The 22,788-nt window shown below is 39.0% G+C and overlaps 1 protein-coding gene across 1 annotated transcript in view; it reads left to right on the plus strand.

The window, feature by feature from the left end:
- COL25A1 (collagen type XXV alpha 1 chain) overlaps positions 1–22,788 on the plus strand; it is a 358,553-nt gene that overhangs the window by 224,155 nt on the left and 111,610 nt on the right. The window contains exons 6-7 of the mRNA XM_054694567.1: positions 7,009–7,035; positions 7,176–7,202. Of these exons, the coding sequence (XP_054550542.1) occupies positions 7,009–7,035; positions 7,176–7,202 (54 nt within the window). The remainder of the gene's footprint in view (positions 1–7,008; positions 7,036–7,175; positions 7,203–22,788) is intronic.

The raw sequence follows: 22,788 nt of genomic DNA on the forward strand, positions 1-22,788 counted from the left end.
CATGGGGTGGTCACCCACCTAGAACTTGCTGCTTCCTTTTCCCCAACAGTGCTGATGAGGAATTCTCTCTCTCTGTCTCTCTCTCTTAGCTATTTGTGATTATTCCAGTGAAAGCTGCCAGAAATCTGATTGGATTTCAAATACACCCCTAAAACCAGACTCAAACCTCTCTATGGTGCACTTGACTCTGGAGCTGCTGTTTTTATCTGACATGACCCAACTTGGGACAATACTTTTCTGCAAATGCACTAAATTGGGAACTTCCAAAGGAGCAAGATTTTTTAAACTATGTTGACCACCTGTGCCCTGCCCCCCCTCCCTTGTCCAACTAATTTACTTGTCTTGTTGGCTCTACCTCAACTATGCCTTCTGAATCTAGAACTTTGTGTCTTCTTTGTTGTCATCTTAATTCCCATCTTCACCATCTGTCTCCTGGACCAAGGTACCAGCTTTCGAAGAGGAATAACATTCAATGTTCTCAGCCTTCCACAAAACACCCTTGATCTGGTCCTCCCCTTGTAAAACCAATGATGGAATCTGGCCTAAGCACCTGCATGTTGTTCGCCAGCCTTTGTCACTGTCTCTGCCTCTCCTTCCCCATCTACACTCCCTATTCTGACTACTCTTAAAGCCTCTTCATCATCTGTGGTAGCTGGGTGTCCTCTGACCCCAACACATCTTCTTGGCTCCCCCCCACCCCCTTATCTAAGGACAGTTTGCCAGAACCTATTCTAATATCATCTTTTTAACTGCAGCTTTCCTGCCGGCTCGGCTCTTCTGCACTCCCACAACACGGCATTTATTCCTCCGATTATAATTATGTTTACATGTTCCTCCTCCAGACCCAGAGAACGTTGCCTGGCTGATAGTTGGCTATAAATACTTAGAAAATGAAACTTGCTTGTCCTCATAATTCTATAGTCATGAAAAGATTAATCAGAAAAAGCCTTATTATATTGCAAAAACAAAAAATGATCTATGGTTTTCTGGAACAGAAATCATAACCCATTCTTATTCCAGCACTTCGGTCTGTCTGCCAAGAATTTCCAGGGTTTTCTCATTTTCCAGTTTTTCTACCTCTTACAGAATTTAATTTTGCTTTCATGACTGCCATCTTTTAAAAATGATTCCCACTTTAGCTTTTTCCAGTTCAAAGTAGGTGAAATTTATAGTTCTGCTGAGTGAAAAGCCTTTATTGGAACATCAGCCCCTATGAATGTCTGTCTTTTTCCAACTATATTTTGATTACTTCATGTAGTTCAAAATTCAGTATTTTCCTGAATCTCACTTATTCTGCTTCTTGTTCATTGTTGCTTTTTACTTGATTTTTGTTTTTTAATTGAAATATATAATAGAGCATGGAAAGGTGGCTAAAGCCTTGGGTTTTGGGGTAGAAGCTTTGGGGAAAATGAAATTGGCACAGGTGTGGTACAAATGGAAAGGTTGTGATGTACATTCTGAATTTAATGTCATTGCAATAGGGGCTAATTTGAGGCTTGCCACCGACATTTATGAATGTCTTGGTAGGATGATGATTTACTCTCTAACAACATTCTGAAAGTCATGTCACTAATGAAAACTTTGTTAGCGCCTTTGAAAATATATGCAGTTAGACCCGCTTTATAAAACCAACTGTAAGTATCATCTGAAATATTCTTATTTATCGTGAAATGGACATTAGGAAAGATCTGACTCCAGCCTATGCAATCAGAACAGAAGAACTGGACAAAACCAAAAGAAACTCTAAGAAAGATGTTCCCTTTTCACACTGACCTCAGCCTTGCTTTAGCAACAAAAATCTATCTTCAAATGATTACCAACCAGCCACTGATCCTGATACCTGAACCAGTAAATATTAGATTGTTAGCTTGGTGCGGTTGGGCACAACAAAACACCTAGTAAAATACTCTGCAATTCAAATAATCCATCCATTTGTGTGATTAACACTCAGTTGTCTATCCTTTCATTAAGAATACTCAGTTGTTTTAGTCTAAAGAGAAAAAAATTAATGACCCAGCTTTATAATCTAACAACACTTTGTTTCATTTGTCATGTTTTAATGTAGAAAGAACCAAGACTCCCATCGATAGTACTTTGAAATACTGTCTACTGCAGCTAAGGTTGCCCACATTTTTATTACAGTTCAACCTCTATTTGCAGTGAAGAGAGTCCAGCTCAGAAGGAAGAGGGGGTGTCACTCAGAGCAGAAGAAAACACCTGCTCTTAATCCTGGGAGCACAAGTGGGGTATGGTGCCCCGGCGGTTGCACAGCTGTGGGTGGGGGCTGACCTCGGCTTCACTGTGTCTTGAGCTAGCAGGTGCCAGGACGCCAGTCTGTCTGCTCAGAAACACCCCCTATTGAAGCAGCAATTTATTGCTCAATCGTGAACACAGATTTTCACATGTTGGGGATTCAAGCCTCCTTGCCTTCTCTAGCAGTCTGTAGAGCTCTTGCTGACGCTTGTGGTTTTGTGGAGGAAAAAAGCGACTCCTGGTCCCTTCTATAAAATAATTTCAGGAAAGCTGACCCCAAACATGCCTCCAGCCAAAGCGTCTTCAGAAGCCTGATATGGGGACGGCTCAGCCTCTGCAATCTCACCAGCAACAGCAAATGAGACTAGGGGGGAGAAGCTTATTGGGCTGGGGAGGGGCCCACAGTGGCTGTAAAGCCATCTTGCAGTGGCTGCATTTTCCAGAGCTCATTTTTCTTTATGCTAATCTATTCTGAATGTGGGACTAGCACTTTGGCACTGGACAATAGCTTTTCCAATACAGGCTGCTTGTTTTTCTAAATCAGGCTCCCCCCTCCATGTCCTCACCAGCGCTTGCAGCCTTACCACTCTTGATAGGCACACAGTGAACATAGATAAAAGTCAAAATAAAGGGAGATAACATAATAACTAAACCAAGACTAAGATCTCCATTATTTCTTAAACTCAACTGCAGGCCTTCTATTATTCTTTCCTTTGGGTTTCCTGTGCCAGAAATGGAATCCAAGTGGTAGAGCATTAATGAGTATTCTGACTATGTTGAAAATGACCAAATAAATCCCTTAACCTTAATTTTACAGAGGCAAGCACACAGACCATACTCATCACTCACTCCTTGAGTCACCAAGAGCGTTAATAAAAACATTATGATAATCTTCTTGGCTCCCTTTTTTTCCAATTGCAAAATTATGTGGGGATTAGAGACAAAAGGGTTTGTCTGGCTGATTCCATCAACTTAGCCCTCTCCTCCTGCCCCTCTACAAGTCCACTTTCTCAAGTTTGGATGTTCAGACACTGTGGGGAGTGCAGTTGAGAAGGCCCTGGATAAACGGTGCAAATGGGCATATTGTCGTGATCCTTCTGAGAATCTGCTGCTGGCTCTGCAGCCCCACACTCAGCATCCAAACCCACCATCCTGAAAATCTCACAGATGAGGTTAAAGTCCTGGCTAAGTCACAAGAGCCCTAATTTTGATCATCTTTAAGTTTTATTTCTGGCATCTGTCAAAGAAATATCACAATACTTTGTTCATTGCGTTGGGAGAAGATTACAAGCAGAAACTAGTGAAAGTTTTTTGTTGCTGGTAGAACATACAAAACATGAGATGTGGGCCTCCCTGGTGGCACAGGGGGTTAAGACACAACCTATGAAATTGTCTACAGCCTCTGTAGCATGAGTGTGATCCTCTGCCCAGCCAGGGAGCTACCCACATGTTCTACCCCTCTTCTATTCCCCACTCTGTCTGGTGAATCCTCTCACCCCCCACACCTCTGGCCTGTACCCCAGCTCTTGTATGCATAAATAAATTAATCCTTAAAAAATGAGATGTGACATTATCATTATTATGGATTTCTTGATAACTTTCCATCACTTAGCAAAGGTGGTTCAACTGAAAGTGGGGAGTTAGCTCTGTTCCTCTGTAGCTGGTCCTCAGCAGGAGATATTCTGTGAACAGGGCGTTTTCACCCTTTCCTGATGTGATGACTCAGTCTCCTCCAGGACCTGAGGGGGTTCTTTGCTACATGTGGCTGTACTTCCTGTCTATGGTTGTTTTATTGACCCTGTTGAAGATGAAGAGGTGAGATGGAAGGAAACATTAAACAGCTCTTGTTCTTCAGGTAGGCTGAGACTTCACCTTCAAGCACTAGAGGTGGGAAAAGTATTAACATCTCTACAGTTAGTATTTCCTGCTATGTATTTCTAGTCAAAGATAAATAAAATTTCTGTGTGGCACGCGAATAGACTGCTGCTCAACAAAGTAGAAATTCCTAATTAGGGGGGGGCCTCCCTGGTGGCACAAGGGGTTAAGCACCACACTATGAAGCAATCCGCAGCCTCTGCAGCTTGAGTTCGATCCCTGGCCGGCCAGGGAGCCACCCACATGGCACAGTAGACCTCTGCTGATTCGCCCGCTGCTCCCCTCGGCAGTGTTATTTCAGTCAATCTGCATGTTGTGTTCCCCACTCTGTCTCTGGTGAATCCTCTCACCCCCCACATCTCTGGCCTGTACCCCAGTTCTTGTATGCATAAATAAATAAATCTTTAAAAGAAAATTCCTAAATAGGTCCTCTGTATATGTGGATCCCCTCCTTTGCCTTCCCCTCATTTTTGCTGTTCCCACGGGCTGGTAAGCAAGAGCTCACACACCCAGTGACCCAGGCTAGGGAAGATTCTGCCATTTACAGTGCTCATCTGATTTATGACAAGGATAGAGCCATAGCAACAGGTAAAAGATGCATTTTCGATGGCATTGGATTACTTTGGCACCCCTGTAGGGAAGAATCCATCTCAGCATTGACCTTGCATGAGACACAAAACCAATTCCTAGTCAATTCAGATAGAAATATGAAAGACAAAACAATAAAATTTTTAACTTTTAGGATAAATGTAGAACCTCTTTATGATCTTGAAGTAGGCAGAGATTTCTTGAGTGGGTCACTAAAAGAGGGAAAAAATGTTAAATTGACTTTTATTCAAATGGAGAGCGTCTGTTCATCAAAGACTGAAGATAAGAGGATGAAAACATAATCGACAGAGTGGGAGAGTATATTTGCTATAGAGATTTGGGAAAGACTCACATCCAGAATATTTAAAGAGGTACTAGAGAGGATATGGTGCAGTCATTTTGGAAAGTGATTTGGATTTACCCTGAAAAACAAAAATGGAAATTTCACATGACCCAGCCACCCTGCCTTAGAGAACATGAAACCATCATCCCGCCTTGGAGAACATGAAACCTGAAGAACATGAAACCATCATCTTAAAAAAGTATATGTTCTACAATGTTCACTGCAGCATTATTTCCAATAATGAAAACATGGGAACAACCTCAGTGCCCACTGCTAGAGGCTTTGATTAAGAACATGTGGTCTATCTACACAATAGAATATTATTCAGTCATAAGGAAAGATGAAATGTTTCCATTTACAGCAAGATGAAAGGAGTTTGAAGGAAATATGTGTAGTAAAGCAAATTGGAAAGACAAGTGCTGGGCATTTACATAGAAAATGGTTTGAAATAGCCAAATACTTATTAAAAACTAGTAGATAGAATAGATACAGAACTCTCATAATAAAAAGTGTTCTAGTAAATTAGGACAATTCAGAAGAAAACAAAAAATGTGAACACATTTTATGGAAGAATATGCAAAATGGCCAATATATACATTAAAAAGCATTCAAGTTAAAAGATTACTGTAAAATACAAATTAGAGAGTAATGTGAAACTACTACGTCTCTCACCAAAACAAGTAAAATGAAAAAGAGAAAAGCAAGTGCTGATAATGACATAGGGACACTGACATTCTCATATGTTGCTGGTGGGAAAGTAAGTTGTTAGAACCAAACTGGAAACCATGTGACAGTGTCTCCTAACACAGAACATACTTATTTTCTATAATCAAACAATCCCACCCCAGATTTGCACTCAACGCAAACACAGGGACTTTTTTGTGAAAAGACATACACTAAGATGATTTAAATAGCTGTTCTATTTGGAATAGCCAAGACCTAGAACCCCCTGGAAACAGATGGATATCAACAGTAAGGTGAATAAATATATGAGGGTTTATTCACACAATGGAATATTAAGAAAAAATGACCTACAACCACATGCAAAATCATGCATGCATTTTACATTTATCAAGCAAAAGAGGCCGGTGTATAATGTATGATTCCATTCACACAAATACAAGACCAGGCAAACAAATCTATTCTGTCAGAGGTCAGAACAGCAACTGCTTTTGTGGAAAGTAGTGAAAGATGCTGTCAGACCAGAGGCTCTGGGCCTTGTAAGCTGGGTTCTACTTGCGTTGGGTGTGTTCCATTTGGGAAAATTTATTAAGCGTATTATGTACTGTAGTGCCAGCCTCCCAGGCCATGCAGGTTCGTTGTTGATTCGGGCAGATGAAAAGAGAACTTTGGAGCCTTCAGTATATTTGACAGGGGACTTTAGTGCTGACTCAACTCACAGGCAGACCAGCAGGCAGGGAGGCAAGCAGGCAGCAACTGAGCCTACCCCTTCCACCCCCCACCCTCCCCGCTCCCCCAATATCCCCGCTCTATGGCTTTTTTCCAGTTTCTAAGTCTCACTCAGGCTTCCCTTTTGGCCCACGTGTCCATATTTATATATGCACACATCCCGAGCTTGCACTCCCAAGCATTTTTTTGCACCAACGTGTTATCATGTGTGGGCAGTGGAACCTAGGAGGAAAGCAAGGCCACAGTGTGGCCATAGAGGCTCCTGGTGGGAGGTGAAAATATCTCCATTTTCCTTATGTGTACTTACAACATGTGTATTTTCTCTGTTTATGTGTGTATGTGTGTGTGTGTGTGTGTATAACATACCATTTTCATATTCTAACCATATTACAAGTAAAGTTTAGAACCCAAAATTCCTTGAAAAAACTTCATTGACAGCTCTTTCTATTAATGCTTATTGCATAAATCTCATGATTAACCTTGATAATCTATTCAAAGCATACTTTTTTTACTGATCAGATATTTTCTCTTTATTCCAGGGACCTCCTGGTCCAAAAGGCGATAAGGTAAGAAAATGCAGGGTGGAAACAAGCTAGTGGAAATCCATGCTGACATGCTCTCCACTGTAGCACACATGAGACTGTTTTGATCTGTTTGCTCAGCATCACATACTTTGTACTAAAACTGTTCTCTTCCTACTCTGCAGGGAGAACAAGGTGATCAGGGACCTCGGGTAAGTTGTTCTCTTCCAACTCTGGGCAGAAAGTTAGTTGTGAGCTCCAAACCTATAAAATTAAAGTGGCCCCAGCTTCCTTTGTGCATGGTGTAGGAATGGCTGGCAGAAATCACACACCATTTGTATGTGAAATAGTTTGAACAATAACTAATGTGTGTATCCTGTTGCATTATCTTAACTAGAGAATGTCTACAACACAAGCTCTGCTGATGTAGGGCAGCCTCAGTACTAAACAGCAGCAGCCACCAGCTGCCCAGGGGTGATGGGTCCTTGGGATTTGCATGTGTTGTTTGGCAACGTAGAGGCCATGTGGATTCCTATTGAATGTGGCCTTTTTTCTGCAGTTCAACTTTATGTGCTATTGCATAAATATGTTATAGAGGAATATATTAATGCACTTTTTATTCTTATTCTTTATCCCATTGGAATAATACTCATTTGAATTTCTCATTTTTATAGATTTTTAAGCAGATAAAAGGTGCAATAGAATTTAGCATTCCAAGGAGGAGGGGATTCTTTTATCCTTCTGAAATGTGGCTCTTTTAACCATTATAACACAATGGTGAATGCTTTGTTGTTACCTTGGTAGTGCCAAGTCCTCTGCTTCACATCTGTGCCTTATTACCCGAATGTTCAGACATACTGTTCCAATGAGGTCGTGGCTTCGTTCAGACATACCTCTCAATTTTCTCATGTCACTATGCACAAAAGTGAGTATTTGGTTGAAGGGAGTCATTTTTTTACAGTGAAACAGCACATTTAAAACTTTCAGGTTGAAAGCAGAAAGGATGTAGAATTTTGGTAACACACTGTGCATCATTAATTATTGAATCTTGTTTATACTGTGGTGGAGGTTTCATTGCAAAAGATACAGTTGATGCAAACTGGAAACATTTCTAGTGTTTGCTCCTATTTCTTAAAATAGATAAAGGCATGCTCTGGTTCACTTTCCTTTCTGTTCTTTAGCCATTTCTTCATGTAGAAATAATGATGATGCTTCAGAGCATTTGCTTTCTGATGGCAGTTCTTCTAGCTGAGGACTTAAATCCAAGCTAAAAGTTCATCGTAATGGTCAGGGAGATTAAGCATCCTACTGTCATCAATGTGAATGGAATTCAATTGTATAACCTTACGTGATGAATAGAGCCACTCGTTCTGTATGTGGTGATTATTTCACATGGCGTGTCTCCTGCACCAAGTGTCAGTCTTTCTACAACAAATCAAAAATCACTCAACCTGCCCTGTCCAGGTAAGACAGAAACTGTTTTCATTCTGAGAAGTCTTCTTTTGGCCAAGGAAACCGAGGGGTGGTTCACAGCTCAGCTGTCATCAGTATGCACGAAGTCCTCATTTTCAAAAAGGTGTGTTGGCTTTCATCGTTCCCAAAAGTGATGATTGATGATAAAGCAAGGCCAAATTTTCAGAATGAAACCTGAACCCATGTGAAATTCACCTGGTTTCATGTTGCATTACAAACTAAGACTTGGACCAAATTCCTTGCAAGTCTGGCCAAAGTTCATGAACTACTTTGACGAACCCAGACTGTCTTTCATACAGAATTCAGGCAGTTTTCACACGTGGTCCTGGGGCCACTTAGTATTTCAGGCGGATAGTGGCAAATGTCGATCCTGTTTTCTCCTGGATTTTGTTTTGTGTTGAAGGAATTTGGACTGAATTCATAGTATAGGAAAAATCTTCATGGGTAAAATTCTAAATGTCCTGGGAAGTACATGTGGGAGAGAATGAGAATGCACAGAATCACTGCTCTTTCTGATTCCAATTTAGAAACTAGCAGGTGACATTCAGTGCACTTAGGATTTTGTAAACATTGCTTTCTGGTAAGATGGTATTAATTAGCTACTCATTAGGGAAGTTTTCCTATCAAGATAGTACTATGAGGTTTTATAATTCCAGAAATATTAAAAGTAAGTTAGAACTAGAACAATCTTCACTTTTAGTGACAGTTAACTTAACCTGCTTTTTCTAGGAAGGCTCCCCCTTCCAAATGATGATGTTGGAGTCTCTTTTGTAAAGTGTAGATTGTTGTTTTTAAATACCCTGTCCATTTCATCCATTATAGATTTTGAATCCCACTTTTTTTACCATTTGTTTCAAGTAATTTATGTATTCCCATAATATTTATAAACTTGTCTATTTTTTAATTGAGGTGACATTAGGATCCCCCCCATTGGGTGTCACCACCATAGTGCACCCACCATCATTCTGCCCACAATTCACTTAAAAATATGACCCTCCATCACTCAGTGTTTTGTTAGTTGATTTCCATTATGGGATTAATAGTGTTTCCTTAACTATGGTGTCCTTTTTTTTTTTTTCTTTTCGGTTCCCCGAGTATCAAACAATAATATGTTAAGACATAATATATAAATCACAAGAGGAGAATTTTGAAGATAATACAGAAATTAAGAAAGTGAGGCTATTTTGAAACACTCAACTTATATATCGTTTTATATATATATATGTATCTTTATACTGATCTTCTACCATGTTTAAGATTTCATGTTTAATGCTATAGAGGCTATAAATGTGTCCACTTCTTCTCTCTTCTACTACCGCCAAATTGAGCCTACTGTCATCTGCCTTCTCCAGATTGAGCCTACTGTCATCTGCCTTCTTGATTACTTTGGTAGTCTTCCAATTAATCTCACTTCCACTCTTGACCCTTTATAATCCATTTTCTACAGAGCAGCCAGAGAGATCATTCTAAGCTGTAAATGAGATCATTTTACTCCCTGTTTTAAACCTTAGGATGAAATCCAAATCTCTTTGCTTGATCTCCATGCGCCATCCAGAGCTGGCCCTCACCTGTCTCTCTAACCTCGCCACACACTGGTCTTCCTCTCTGCCTGCTACACTCTGATCATGCTGTCCTCTAACAACCCACACTCACTCTCACCTTGGTGACCTTTTCATTTGGTTGCTTCTGGTTCCCTTATGATTGAGTTCTTCTTATCATTGATATTTCATTTTATATACTTCCTTGGAAAGAATTTTCCCAAGTACCCAATGTAAATCTGAGGTGACTCTGTATTTTCTTCCTTCTTAGCCATAACACATTCCCCTCTTTAGAATATAAACTCCATGAGAGTAAGGACCTGGTCATTCTTGTTTAAATCTCCATCATTTAGAAGACTATAGAGTCAGTAAATGTTGAATGTTAGAATAAAGCATTATTTTGTATAACTGCATCATTACTGCCCTCAAAGAGCTGATAATCTCATGGTGCCAGAATAAGAAAACAAAGGAGGCTGTATGTTCTATGCCTTAAATTGATGTATCAAGAGATGCTACAAAAACAATCATTCTTCCATTGTAAATTATCACTGCAGACTGTGGGAAAGGTAACACTTGAACTGTGACTTGATGAATGGGTGATCTTTATAAAACAATCAGATGAAGAGCAAGAAATGACACATTCCAGGAAGAAGAGATAGTATAAAATATTATTCAAGTGGGAAATGACAAGATTTATTTTAGGCCAATAATATTACATTGCCAAAGAGGTAGATTAAATATTGAAAAAATTATCATACACACCTGAACTTTTTGATTGAAATTATACTGTGGAGCATTTTCAATATCTACTGTGGTAGGTAATAAGGGACCATGAACATTTTAAAAGCGCATCATTTGATGTAATTTCCATTAAACCATTTGGTGTTATTACCAAATTTCTTTATGGAAATTTATTTGGAGATAGTGACATACAGAGACAGAAAAGGATCAGTAAGCATGGAATGGAACTGGAAAAGATGGAAAGCAGGGAGAACAGTAGACTGGAAGACTATGCCAGTGTCCAGGACATGGTCCTAAGTCTGGGCTATAATGATAATGTGTAGTCCTCGGTGGGGAGATGAGCAGTGAGCTAGGCTGGCTCAGTCAAGAACATCAGATATCAGGAGGTATGAGACTCAGCATCAGGTAAAGGCTGAGTGAGCCCAAGAAGAAATTCTAAAAAGATCACCCAAATATGGGAGAAACTTTCATGTTTTTATAGGAGTCAGATATGAGTAATTGTTCTCCTAGAAGAGAACAGAGAAGGCAGTTGATGGTGTTACTTACATAATTCAGTGATGTTACTGGTTTCTGTGGACCTCCCAGCCTCTCCATGACTGTACGAGCCAGCATCACATCTGTATCTTTGACAGCAGGAAGGAGAGAGGGAAGGGCTGCATCAAGAGAACAAAAGCCCCCCCCATGAATTCATAGCCAACTTCTGTTGTGTTTCAGTGGCCAGTCTTTGTCCCAGTTATCCTGCAGCTGAAAGTGAGTCAAGGAGAGGGGGGTGGCGAAGGAAGCTAGTTGCCTCATCAGGGAGGTTGCCACTAATGCCAAAAATCTGGGCAGTTAGAGAGGGGATACAAGGATAATGCAAGCAGTAGAGAAATTGGTGAGAGAGATGCCTGAAGCAGAAGGTAAAAGACAAATTCAATCCAAATTAGATTTATGTCAAAGATCTGTGGCCATGGGTAGACCGATGGTGAGAGTAATGTTTAAAAAAATAATTGGAAAATAAAGATCCTATACCTCTAAGTCATAAACAATATTGTAGACCAATGTTACTTCAATAAAAATGTAAATTAAATTAAAATTAAATTTTCTAGGCTCTCTGTAATAAGCAGAAGTAATCAATTCACTAAATAATATGAACTGGAAATAGTAAACACATATAAAGTTTTGGGGTTTTTTCCTACTGTTTAATTTTTTGAAGATTTATTTATTTATGCATACAAGAACTGGGGTATAGGCCAGAGGTGTGGAGGGTAAGAAGATTCACCAGAGACAGAGTGGGAAGCAGAATGGGCAGATCCACTGAAATATACTGCTGAGGGGAGCAGCTGGCAAGTCAGGAGAGGTCTGCTGCACCATGTGGGTAGCTCCCTGCCCGGGGATCAAACTTGTGCTGCAGTGGCTGTGGATAGCTTCATAGGTTGTGTCTTAACCCCTTGTGCCACCAGTGATGCCCCCCTACTATTTAATTTTAAAAACAATCAGTGCAAAAAAAAAAAAATAAAAAAAATAAAAAAATAAAAACAATCAGTGCAACATACGTAAGATGCTGAGGTAAAAATTCAGCACAAGTCTTGGAGCTCATTGGATATAGAAGTTAAAATGGAAAAAGAAGGTAATCAGGGAGCTGAAGTCTCTGGTTTGATACAGCTGGTTCAAAGAAGGTTGGGAGGATAAAGCAGTTGAATTGTACTTACTCTGAGTGTGTGCCCTTGATGAATTGTGTCTCTGGAATAATATTGCAACAGTAGAAACATGAAACTAGAAATCTGAGGTTGTATCCTAACTGGAGGTGACAGTCACATAGCCAAACTGTCTCAGAGTGAGAAATGAAGTCCCAGGATAGGCAAATGGCAGGTGAAAGATTGAGGAGAAAACTGCCTTAGAAATATCCATACTGAGTGGGTGGGAAGAAGGTAGAGAGTCAGCCAAAGACAGTGAGCAGGTAAAGGAAAGACCAGGACACCGCCGTGTTTGAGCACAAAGGAAGAGCTACTAAGAAAATTAGGATGGCCAGGAGACTATTCTGAATACAGAGTTACAGAGACGAGGTCTGGAAAAGCTTTTGGAGCTGGTGTGCTGGAGTTGCAGGCCATTAAGGGGGCACCTTTTGTTACGTAGCGGTAGTGGACATCAAATTGGGAGAAGTTAAAAGGTAAATGGAAGGATGGTTGACTATCTTTGAAGGCTGTTGATGGCATGTGATTTAATGCAGAAGAAATAGCTAGGGTTTTGGCATGAGCTTTCTGTCAGTATACGTTGAACCGGTTTCAAGTCCACCGTTTTAGGGATAATGTAACAACTATAGACATCATTTGGTTTTATGCTTTAAGACACTAAGAGTTAGGTTTCCACAGAGAAATGGCACTTCCCTCCTTGACTCCCAGGGAAATGTCATCACAGATTTATCAGGTTGGTCTTCGCAGTTAGGTTCTGCGCTGCAGCCCTCAGATCTCTGAACTTCGAGGTCCGGATGGTGCTTTTCTGTGCTGTCAGTCATTGTGCCCACTCTGTTTTCTGCATTTCCTCACCATAGGTTTTATGGTTATAAGTCTGGAGGTTCTGACTTTACCCTGAATTCCAGGAGAGATTGGAAACCAGCTGTGAGGGAGCTAGAGGATGTTTCCTAGACCAGGTAATAACACCTGACATAGTAATAGCAGAACATGTCTCAAGGTGAGTTTGCACACACACAGCATCACCACGCCTTGCTGCGATGCGGTTCAGCAAGAGACGTTATTAGGAAAGAAAAATAGCAAAAGTAGATGCAGCAGATTGAAATAATTATATTCACATGGGCCAGACAGGGATGAAATCTTAGCTCTGCTGTGATCTATCTCTATGGTTATAAGGATTAGGCTAAATAATATGGGAGAAATCTATAGTAAGCTCTCCTCTATAGCGCATATCTGATCGTCCCCCCATATTTCACATGAACAGTGTGGGGTGAAGTAACTGGTGGAAGTGCACATAATTTTTAAGTGGCAGTAGTGGGGTTCAAACCCAGCTCCCAGCTTCTACTTCGAGCTGTTCTGAGTGGTGTGGCCACTCCTGTCAATAACACAGTTGGTATCAAGCCCTTAATGTCACTGGGAAGCAATAGCCCTACAGAAATAGGGCTTGAGTTATAATGATACTACTGATAAATGATTATATTGAGTTTCTAAAATATTCCAGCCAGTCCAGGAAGACACACTTCATTTCAACAACCCTCCAAAGCAGTTACATTCATTCTAGCCTAATGATGAGGAAACTAAGGAGAAAATGCAAACATTTGTCCATGATAACAAACCCAGTCTGTGCGTAGTTACGGACAGATTACATTTTCCATATATCCTCTCTTTCACGTGTGGGTGAGTGACTAGTCCGAGTTCTTTCCCACACATGGGGCAAAACCCAGACTCAATGTTGGCTCTCAGCTCCATCTACATGCCACACCACTCCAGGTGGCCCTCAGTACTCTGTGAACAAGATAGAAAAACCTGGAACACGTGTGCAAATAAGTACCTCCTTTTTCATTGCAACCATGGTAATTAACCTCGGTCTCCACACTCCATGCACTGTGAACCCCCCAAAACGAGTGAAAGAATGCCACTTAGCGACACTCTAGACTTTCTCTATATGGAGCATAGAGGTGTGGGCTGACCCACACCCAAGGGTGTCAGGACACCCACTTACCTGTCACACAATGCCACTTCTCAGTTCAAGGGCACCAACTTGAAAATTATGTATTATTGAGATCTGGTCTTTGCCCTTATGATTTTTTTCTTCAGGCTAACCAGATCAGCAGTCTGTTTCCTGCTGTTCATAATACTGTTTACATGTACTAGGAGGTATTTTGTTGATCCTGCTTTTATTCTGAGCCTCTCTTTGCAAAAGATTGAATTACATTTCTTGATCAGTAACAGAACCTGAATGTCAAGTGTAGAAGAGTCAGATTTTTGAGGATTTTCCCATTGTCATTTCCATCCTCGACTGTATCACGACCTCTCTGCATTATTAAAGGGAACTTCTGGGGCCTTGACCCCAGTGTGAATTTAGGGAACCCCTGGGACTCTGAATGGTACCAAATACTTTGATATGAATGGTTCATATTTCTTTCCTCTATCTTAACAACTTAAAAACATAGCCTTAAAAATAAGCAAAGTGATTTTAATGTTTAGTACTGCCTTCTTGAATTAGGACACTATGTTTTAAAATTGCGGCAAATTTGTTGATCAAACGTAGACAACAAAATGAGCACATATCATGAAGGTATCACCTTGCCAAATAACACAGAAGTCTGATAAATTAAGGATTTAGTGGTTATTGGTCTCAACATCATCAGCCAACAGCTGGTTTTAAATGAATCCTGGGCTCTCACAGTTTCAATAAGCCACCCAAGAGCTCCCCTTAACGCTTTTCATAAAATTATTTCTCTTCCCAGTGTATTCAAGTAGATTTTCATAGCAGCTGGGTCTACACAAAACTGATAGCATCTTAAAAACATCTTTGGCAAGATAGATTAAGTTCCAGAAAAGGAAAGCATTTAAAAGTTTATTTTATTATCTTAACCTTTGTTGACTTGAATGATTAAACAGACTCTTTGGCTCTGCTAAAACATTTAGGCCTGGATATTAATTTGATGCTCTTATTTACTTAACCCTTGCCTTTCTCTTTAGCACTAATGAACATGCTACTCATTTGTTGCTGAATGTATTGCGGAAAGGGAATAGATATAACACAATGAAAAGAAATAATTTGTGTGAAAAATATTTTAATGCTTTCCAGATTCAGCAGAAGTTGGCATGGAAACAGAAAGCTCATTAAATTTGCAAATGTTCTTGTTATATTTTATAATCAGTTCTCTTTTGAGTGTGCTCTGTCATGCTTCAAACCACTAAGAGCTGGTGTGTTGAACTGAGCCTCCTAAAATGGGTCAATTGAAAAATAAGTTATTTTTGCAAACATTTGCTGATGAGTAGACAACATTTTCCTTGGAATTCCCTGTTGCAAATTACATTTTGGTTATTGGCTGTATGGCTGAACTCATCAAGTAAGAAAACTAAAAAGAGATACCAAGGAAGGTTGGGGAATGATGACTACCTATTTTACATCACTTTACATCTTAAATATTTTCCCCTAAAGTGAGAGATTGTATAAGTAAATCTTTAAGCACAGTGATCTAGTAGGATAAACTTTTATCCAAAATATGTTGACATAAAAGTAAACATTTTGCATAACTTGACATTAAAAAAATACCACATGATTGCCTGAGATTTGAGCCATTAACTAAAATTTTTATTAGTGACCACACATATAAAACCACATTCCAATCTTAAGCATGACCTTTGACACAGAATTCTGGAGAATAATGTCAAGCAGTTCAAGTAGCCAATGCATTTTCCTTTAGTCTTTTTCAAAGCAGTGGACTTAATATACAAATAATTATTTATTCTATCTTTTGAAGTAAAGACTTCATTCGTTCGCACTTCTTATGACTTGTAGCAAATGCAATATTCTCATTTCTACTGTTTTATATGACTTATAAATATAAACATATACCTTCCAGTCTTTTCAGGCAAATGTATACCATTTCACATTTTCTTGAAAATGGGTGGAGTGAAAGAGAAAAATCTGTGCATATACATTTAATATTATTCCATCTACTTCTTTTGTTTGAATTTTTACAATTGCTGCTTTCTATAAAATATATTTCTAACTAACTTAAAAATTCCTCTAGACATCCCCAAACAATACAGGAGATCCTATTCTCTTTATCTCGTATTTAAGTGAGTTAATTTTCACTCAAATTCAAACCAGAGTTTTTGGTATATTAATCCATATAAATGAAACTATGATTTGCATTAACGCATGTAACTGAGGCATATGATAAAATGTGGAGGGAGAGATAGATTTGGGGTTGGTGATTTTCAATATCCGTAAGGAAGAGAAAGGAAGCTGGTGAGAAAACATTTTTATAAACCTGTATCTAAAAAATGGATAAGGCAATCAACATATGGTAGTTGGTAATATCTATAAATAATAAGCATATTGCAAATAGGAAATAAAACAATTTATATGCAAAATCCAACAAGATTCTTTTACCCATCACTCAGAATTAGTTATGACAAAAATGTTCACGAAGTGGATTAACTAAATAGAAAGCAGGAAAGTATGAGAAGGCAGATTTCAAATGTTGCTTGAGAATTGGCAGAAAGGACTAGAATTCAGGGCTGTATTTCTGATTCTTCCCATCAGATGGGTGGAATAGATGCTCACACACTGACAGCGCATGTGCGGGGAGAACTGTTCCTGTAGGTCTGAATGAGATGGGTCTCTGGAAAGTCATTTAGTGCCAGACAGCAGCATCCTTTCATAAGCCTACCTGCACTAATGTGTCCACCAGCTCCTTGCAGCAGACACAGCCTGTAAATCACAGTGGCAAACAGGACTGGCTTTGTGGGAGATGGGATGTCAGTGGCGAGGTCCTGCTTCAAATGCAGGTCTATCTGAGCTTGGAGGGAGCTGGTTAGGAAGATTTGCTTTTCATCTTCAGAGAAGTCAGTTAAATTTTTGTTTGCAAAATGTTGCTATTCAGACAAACCCTGCTGGCCGCGAGTATATTTCATCTGAAGACTTGATACTGCTTTTATTTTTTAATTTTATTTTTTAATTGAAGTAATGTTGCATATGACATTACAGATGTTTCAGGTGTTCATGTTGGAGAATTCACATGTCACTAGCACAGCAAGATCAGCACTATAACTCTAAACATGTCCTTCACCAAACTGTGGTACCCTTTAACCACTAACTTTTTATTAGCACAATGAACTTTGAATGATAAATACACACAAATAATAATAGTAATGATGAGGGTGATAATGAAACACGATTGTTTTCATAGCTCCACACACCAAGTAGTTTGTGAGTCCAGCATCAATCCATTAGTACAAGGGTCCTAGTGATGGAAAAGGTGGTATCACCCCCCCTCCAATATAGCAATGAAAACATCACAGAACTAGTAACTTAAGCCGCTCTTGCCAGGACAGGAACTGCAGTTGGCTACAGGCTTGAAGGAATTCACTCAAATTAAGAATTAAGATAAGGAAATAATGGGAAGTAAACCAGAGGAGAGAAACATTGGCGCAGCAGTGTGTCCCTGACCTTCTGGCTTGTAGCCCATGTAATGGCTGCAATGTGAAGTAGCAGGAACTAACTTAAGCCTAGAAGCATGAGAACAACAGGTGAGATTCCTGCCCTTCACCATGTCTTCAGAAGAACCTACAGCCTGAACATTCTGCGTGCATTGGCAAGTGAGAAAAAGGCTAAGGGAGACACCCCCAAATTCTTAATTAACAATGCATTCTGTTAATTGGACCTTTTATCAGGCCTATTTTTAGAAGCTGAATTAATCTGTTTATTTAGATGAGTAAAATTGTGGCCCAGCCTTGGGCTAAAGTCTTGACGCCATCGGGATATGGAGGAGATGTTCACTTCGTGCAATTTCGGGATTGTTTTTGGCAATGAGTCTGTGACTGAAGTGGGAGTGAGGAATGAATGATGTGAGGGCGAGAGCTTTGCACACAGAACACTAGAAAACAGACTCGATTCTGAGGGGCATGTGATGCCTTGTTTTGCCTTTTTTTTTTTTTAAGGTTTATGCATTGTTTCTCACATTAAGATTGAAAAGCACTTGCTTTCTTCATAACCAAACATTTAAAATAATATACTGTATCCTGTGGAAGCTCTATGTTTAGTAGGTCCAGAAATCTCCACACAGCTCTCCATAGTGGTTGGACCAGTTTGCACTCCCACCAACAGTGCAGAAGAGTTCCTTTTTCTCCACAACCTCGCCAACATTTGTTGTTGCTAGTTTTTTTAATATGTGCCATTCTCACTGGTGTAAGATGGTATCTCATGGTAGTTTTGATTTGCATTTCCCTGATTGCAAGTGATGTTGAACATTTTTTCATATGCCTGTTGGCCATTCGCATTTCCTCTTCAGAGAAGTTTCTTTTTAGTTCCTCTGTCCATTTTTTGACTGGATTATTTTCTTTGTTGTTGTTAAGTCTCATCAGCTCTTTGCAGATTTTTGTGATCAGTCCTTTATCATTAGTGTTGTGTGCAAAAATTTTCTCCCAGTTGGTGGGGTTTCTCTTTGTTTTTGTTATTGTCTCTTTTGCTGTGCAGAAGCTCTTTAATTTGATGTAGTCCCAGCTGTTGATCTTTGCCTTCACTATCACTGCTTTGGGTGATGTGTCTGTAAAGATGTCTTTGATATGCAAATCACGTAGTGTTTCGCCTATATTTCCTTCTATGTATTTTATGGTTTCAGGTCTTATGTCTAGTTCTCTAATCCATTTTGAGCTGATTTTTGTATATGGTGTGAGGTAGTGGTCAAGCTTCATTCTTTTGCATGTAGCGACCCAGTTTTCCCAGCACCATTTATTGAACAAACTTTCTTTGCTCCAATGCATAGTCTTTGCTCCTTTGTCAAAGATTAGTTGACCATAAATCTGTGGGTTTATTTCTGGATTTTCTATTCGATTCCATTGGTCTGTATGTCTGTTCTTGTTCCAATACCATGCAGTTTTGATGATTGTGGCTTTGTAGTAGAGTTTGAAGTCTGGGAGTGTGATGCCTCCATTCCCTTCTTTTTTTTTCAGGAGAGCTTTGGCTATTCGGGGTTTTTTGTGATTCCATATGAATTTCATCAATAATTGTTCTAAACATAGAGCTTCCACAGGATCCAGCAATTCCACTCCTAGGTATTTACCCAAAGAACACAGAAACATCAATTCCAAAGAACACCTGCACCCCTGTGTTTATAGCAGCACTGTTTACAATAGCTAAGCTTTGGAAACAGCCCAAATGCCCAAAAATAGATGACTGGATCAAGAAGATGTGGTACATATATACCATGGAATATTACTCAGCATTCAAAAAAGATAAACACATGCAATTTGCAGCAACATGGATGACGCTGGAAGGGATCATGCTCAGTGAAATAAGCCAAAAAGAAAAAGAAAAATACCGGATGGTCTCACTCATAGCAGGGATCTAGAAAACTTAAATAAGGGACCAGGAAAATGAATAACTATAAGAAAGTGAAAATCAAAATCAACAAAAACTATGAACCAGAGACACTTTTTGGGGGGTGGGGGGCGGGAGGGGAGGGATTGGGGTCAGAATGGGGGGATTGCAATTGTATGGGGAATATAAAAATAAAATTTATTAATTAAAAAAAATAAAATAAAATAATATACTGTAGATCATTTTGTATGGCGTATTAGTTCATATCAGTTCTCATTAACAGGAATTATTCTATCTCTAGAGATTTTTTTAGACACATAAGCAGGTGCATGAATATTATGGTTGCACCTGCCTGTGCTATCTTTTTCAAGCAGTTCTCCATGAGTATAGATTCTTATTCACATATGCCAAGACTAAACACATTCAAATATGTATCTACTTTTTTTATATGCTAATGCCTAGTAAGAAAAGATAATACTCAAATTTGTAAAGTATTTTTTGGGTGAAGTTGATATAGATCCCTTACCTGTTTTTCAAAATTATCTTTCTATTCAGTGTAGTATTTCAGAATGCCTTAAGGAGAATGTGGCTTAACTTTTAGTCATTCAATGCTTGATTTTTCTTCTTGCTTGTCTTAGCCCTCAAGAGAATCCATTCTCAATGTCCCTTTGCAAAGTTCAATGAAAGCAATCACAGTGATAGTTTTTGAGTCTGTCATCAAAGGTTGGCTCAGATTTCCAGTAGAGTCCATTATAAATGAATTTTTTCTTGATGGTTTTTGAGGGACAAACAGTTCCCTTGACTTGAATATGCAGGAAAGTTTGAGCCCTGGCTAGCAGTCAGTTACCTTTTCTGAGCAGACTTACTCTTTTGTATTTCTTAAGCGCTGAGGAAGCCAGAAATTCCTAAAAATCCAGCACCAGAATTTCTCTTAGGAATATAAAGTTTTGATACGGAAGAGACTCTAACTTATTTCTTGCATTTAACATAAGTTATAGCAGCACCTTGCAGTTTTTCAGCCTTGATTCTTCCTTACTCTCAATTTATTTTTATCCTACTGAGCTGTTCTTGAGAAGGTAAACATTGGAAAGATTGTAAATCATTAGTATGGTTTTATCAGATGTCTTGAAAGTCTGAAACTATTTGTCTTCATTAGCATGGCTGATATATCCATCATATGGCAAAAAGCCACTAGCTAGTGTTTAACCATCTTTATTGATTATTTTTACACTTTGTCATAGCTTTGCTGTTTAAACAATTTATAATCAACAGGATCTGTAATTTTGACCGTGAAGACAATAGCCAGGAATATTATTTTTCCTTTTAAAATACTGTTATTCTTTTTCTATCTAGTAGGTAGCTACTATGTTTAAATTAAGAACTTCACCCCCTACTTTCATTCTCTGGCACAGATCAACTGACATTATTTCCATATTGACAAAGCAAAGTGTCTGAAGACTCTTCAGGGTCAGAAAATTCTAGAAGCCATTCTATTTGTGTTGTCTTTTTCATTTGTAACACATTTACTTTTCAGTCTTCCAATCTTTTGATTGGGAGTCATTCATGATTATTCGATACTATCATAGTAGGAAATGAATTTTGAGGAGTTACAGGAGGAAGAGACTATCTGGAGATCTCTTAGATATTTTGGATTGGCCCAGAAAATTAATATAGAGATTTACAACTTCACCCTTCTTTTTACAATTTTAGCCAGAAAAGTCAAACAAAATTGAAAAAGAGCAAGCTTGGTATGTCACCAGCACCACGTTGATTGTTAATGCTGTAATTCGATCCTGGACTGTGGTATTACTTCCACTTTGGAGCCTTGTAGCTCTAATAAAATGTGTCAAAGAAGAATGCAAAGCTTGACTCATGGTATCTACCCAGAATTTTACATAGTAACTGTTAGAACAACTCAAGATTTTAGAATGTGTCAAATGAAATGGCATGTGCCCACAGGGTTGTAGTTTGAGAAACTGTCACAATTTATATGGGATTTCTTTCTGTGGTAGAGGGTAACACCCTTGGTTGTCGCAGTCAGAAGGAATCCAATGTCTTTCTTTTCCTTTATTTTGAAATGTGTCCACTGTTTTGTATAATCTTCCCTCTGTATTTTGAATTAATAATTCTCATAAGGCACATTAGGGGCTGCCAGCAGCCAGCCTGTGGACCAGATTCTGATAGTAGATTCATCTTATTTGGCGTCTCCAAACTACTTGCTAGCATTCTTTTCCCTTTTATTGAGGTAACATTGGATTTGAGTTAAGGCTCGCACCTCCTCAGCTCACAGCTCCTCCTCAAATGTCACTTACCACACCCACAATGGAAGTCTCCATAGTCCATTATCCTCGGCCACTGGGCACCCTCCTGCCTTGTTCCCGCCCCTTTGAGTAGCCTCAATTCCATAGTCACATTTCTAGGGTTTGCTTTGGTTTGATTTTGTCTGTTCCTGTTTTGTTTCTCTATAGCCTATATGTGAGTGAAATCATCTGCTGCTTATCTTTCTCCTTCTGACTTAGCATCATTCCCTCCAGGTGAACCCATCTTATTGCACATTGATTGAGTTTATCTGAATCTACATATCATTTGTTTAAAATTATGTGGAACTCTTCTTACATTGGTGATTACCAACCTATGGCACTGTAGAGTTTTTTTGTATTTGTTCACCAGGTCTGTTCAAAGGTTAAAGTCAGCATTAGCTCAAATTTTTCTGCATCATTTTTCTGGAGATTGGAGAGATGGGTACAGAAACAAATGTATATATGTAGAGAGAAATCATTCCCAAACCCAAGGTTTGATAAGATTAATCTAATTATTTTTTTAATTCTTTAATGATTTTTTTATTAAGATTAAGAAGTGACATTTATTGAGTACATGTTGTGTGCCTAGAACTGCATTATCCACTGATTTTCTGCATAGAATCTTATATCACGTATGACTTTAAGTATATTTTAATCCCAAAATAATTTTTTAAATTAGTGACAGACAATACAAACATCTACTTTCTTTTTTATATAAATAAAACTTAATTTTTATA

This window comes from Talpa occidentalis, unplaced genomic scaffold (assembly GCF_014898055.3).
Source record: "Talpa occidentalis isolate TD23 unplaced genomic scaffold, MPIMG_talOcc4v2.1 talOcc4.13, whole genome shotgun sequence".
In the NCBI taxonomy this organism is placed as follows: Eukaryota; Metazoa; Chordata; class Mammalia; order Eulipotyphla; family Talpidae; genus Talpa; species Talpa occidentalis.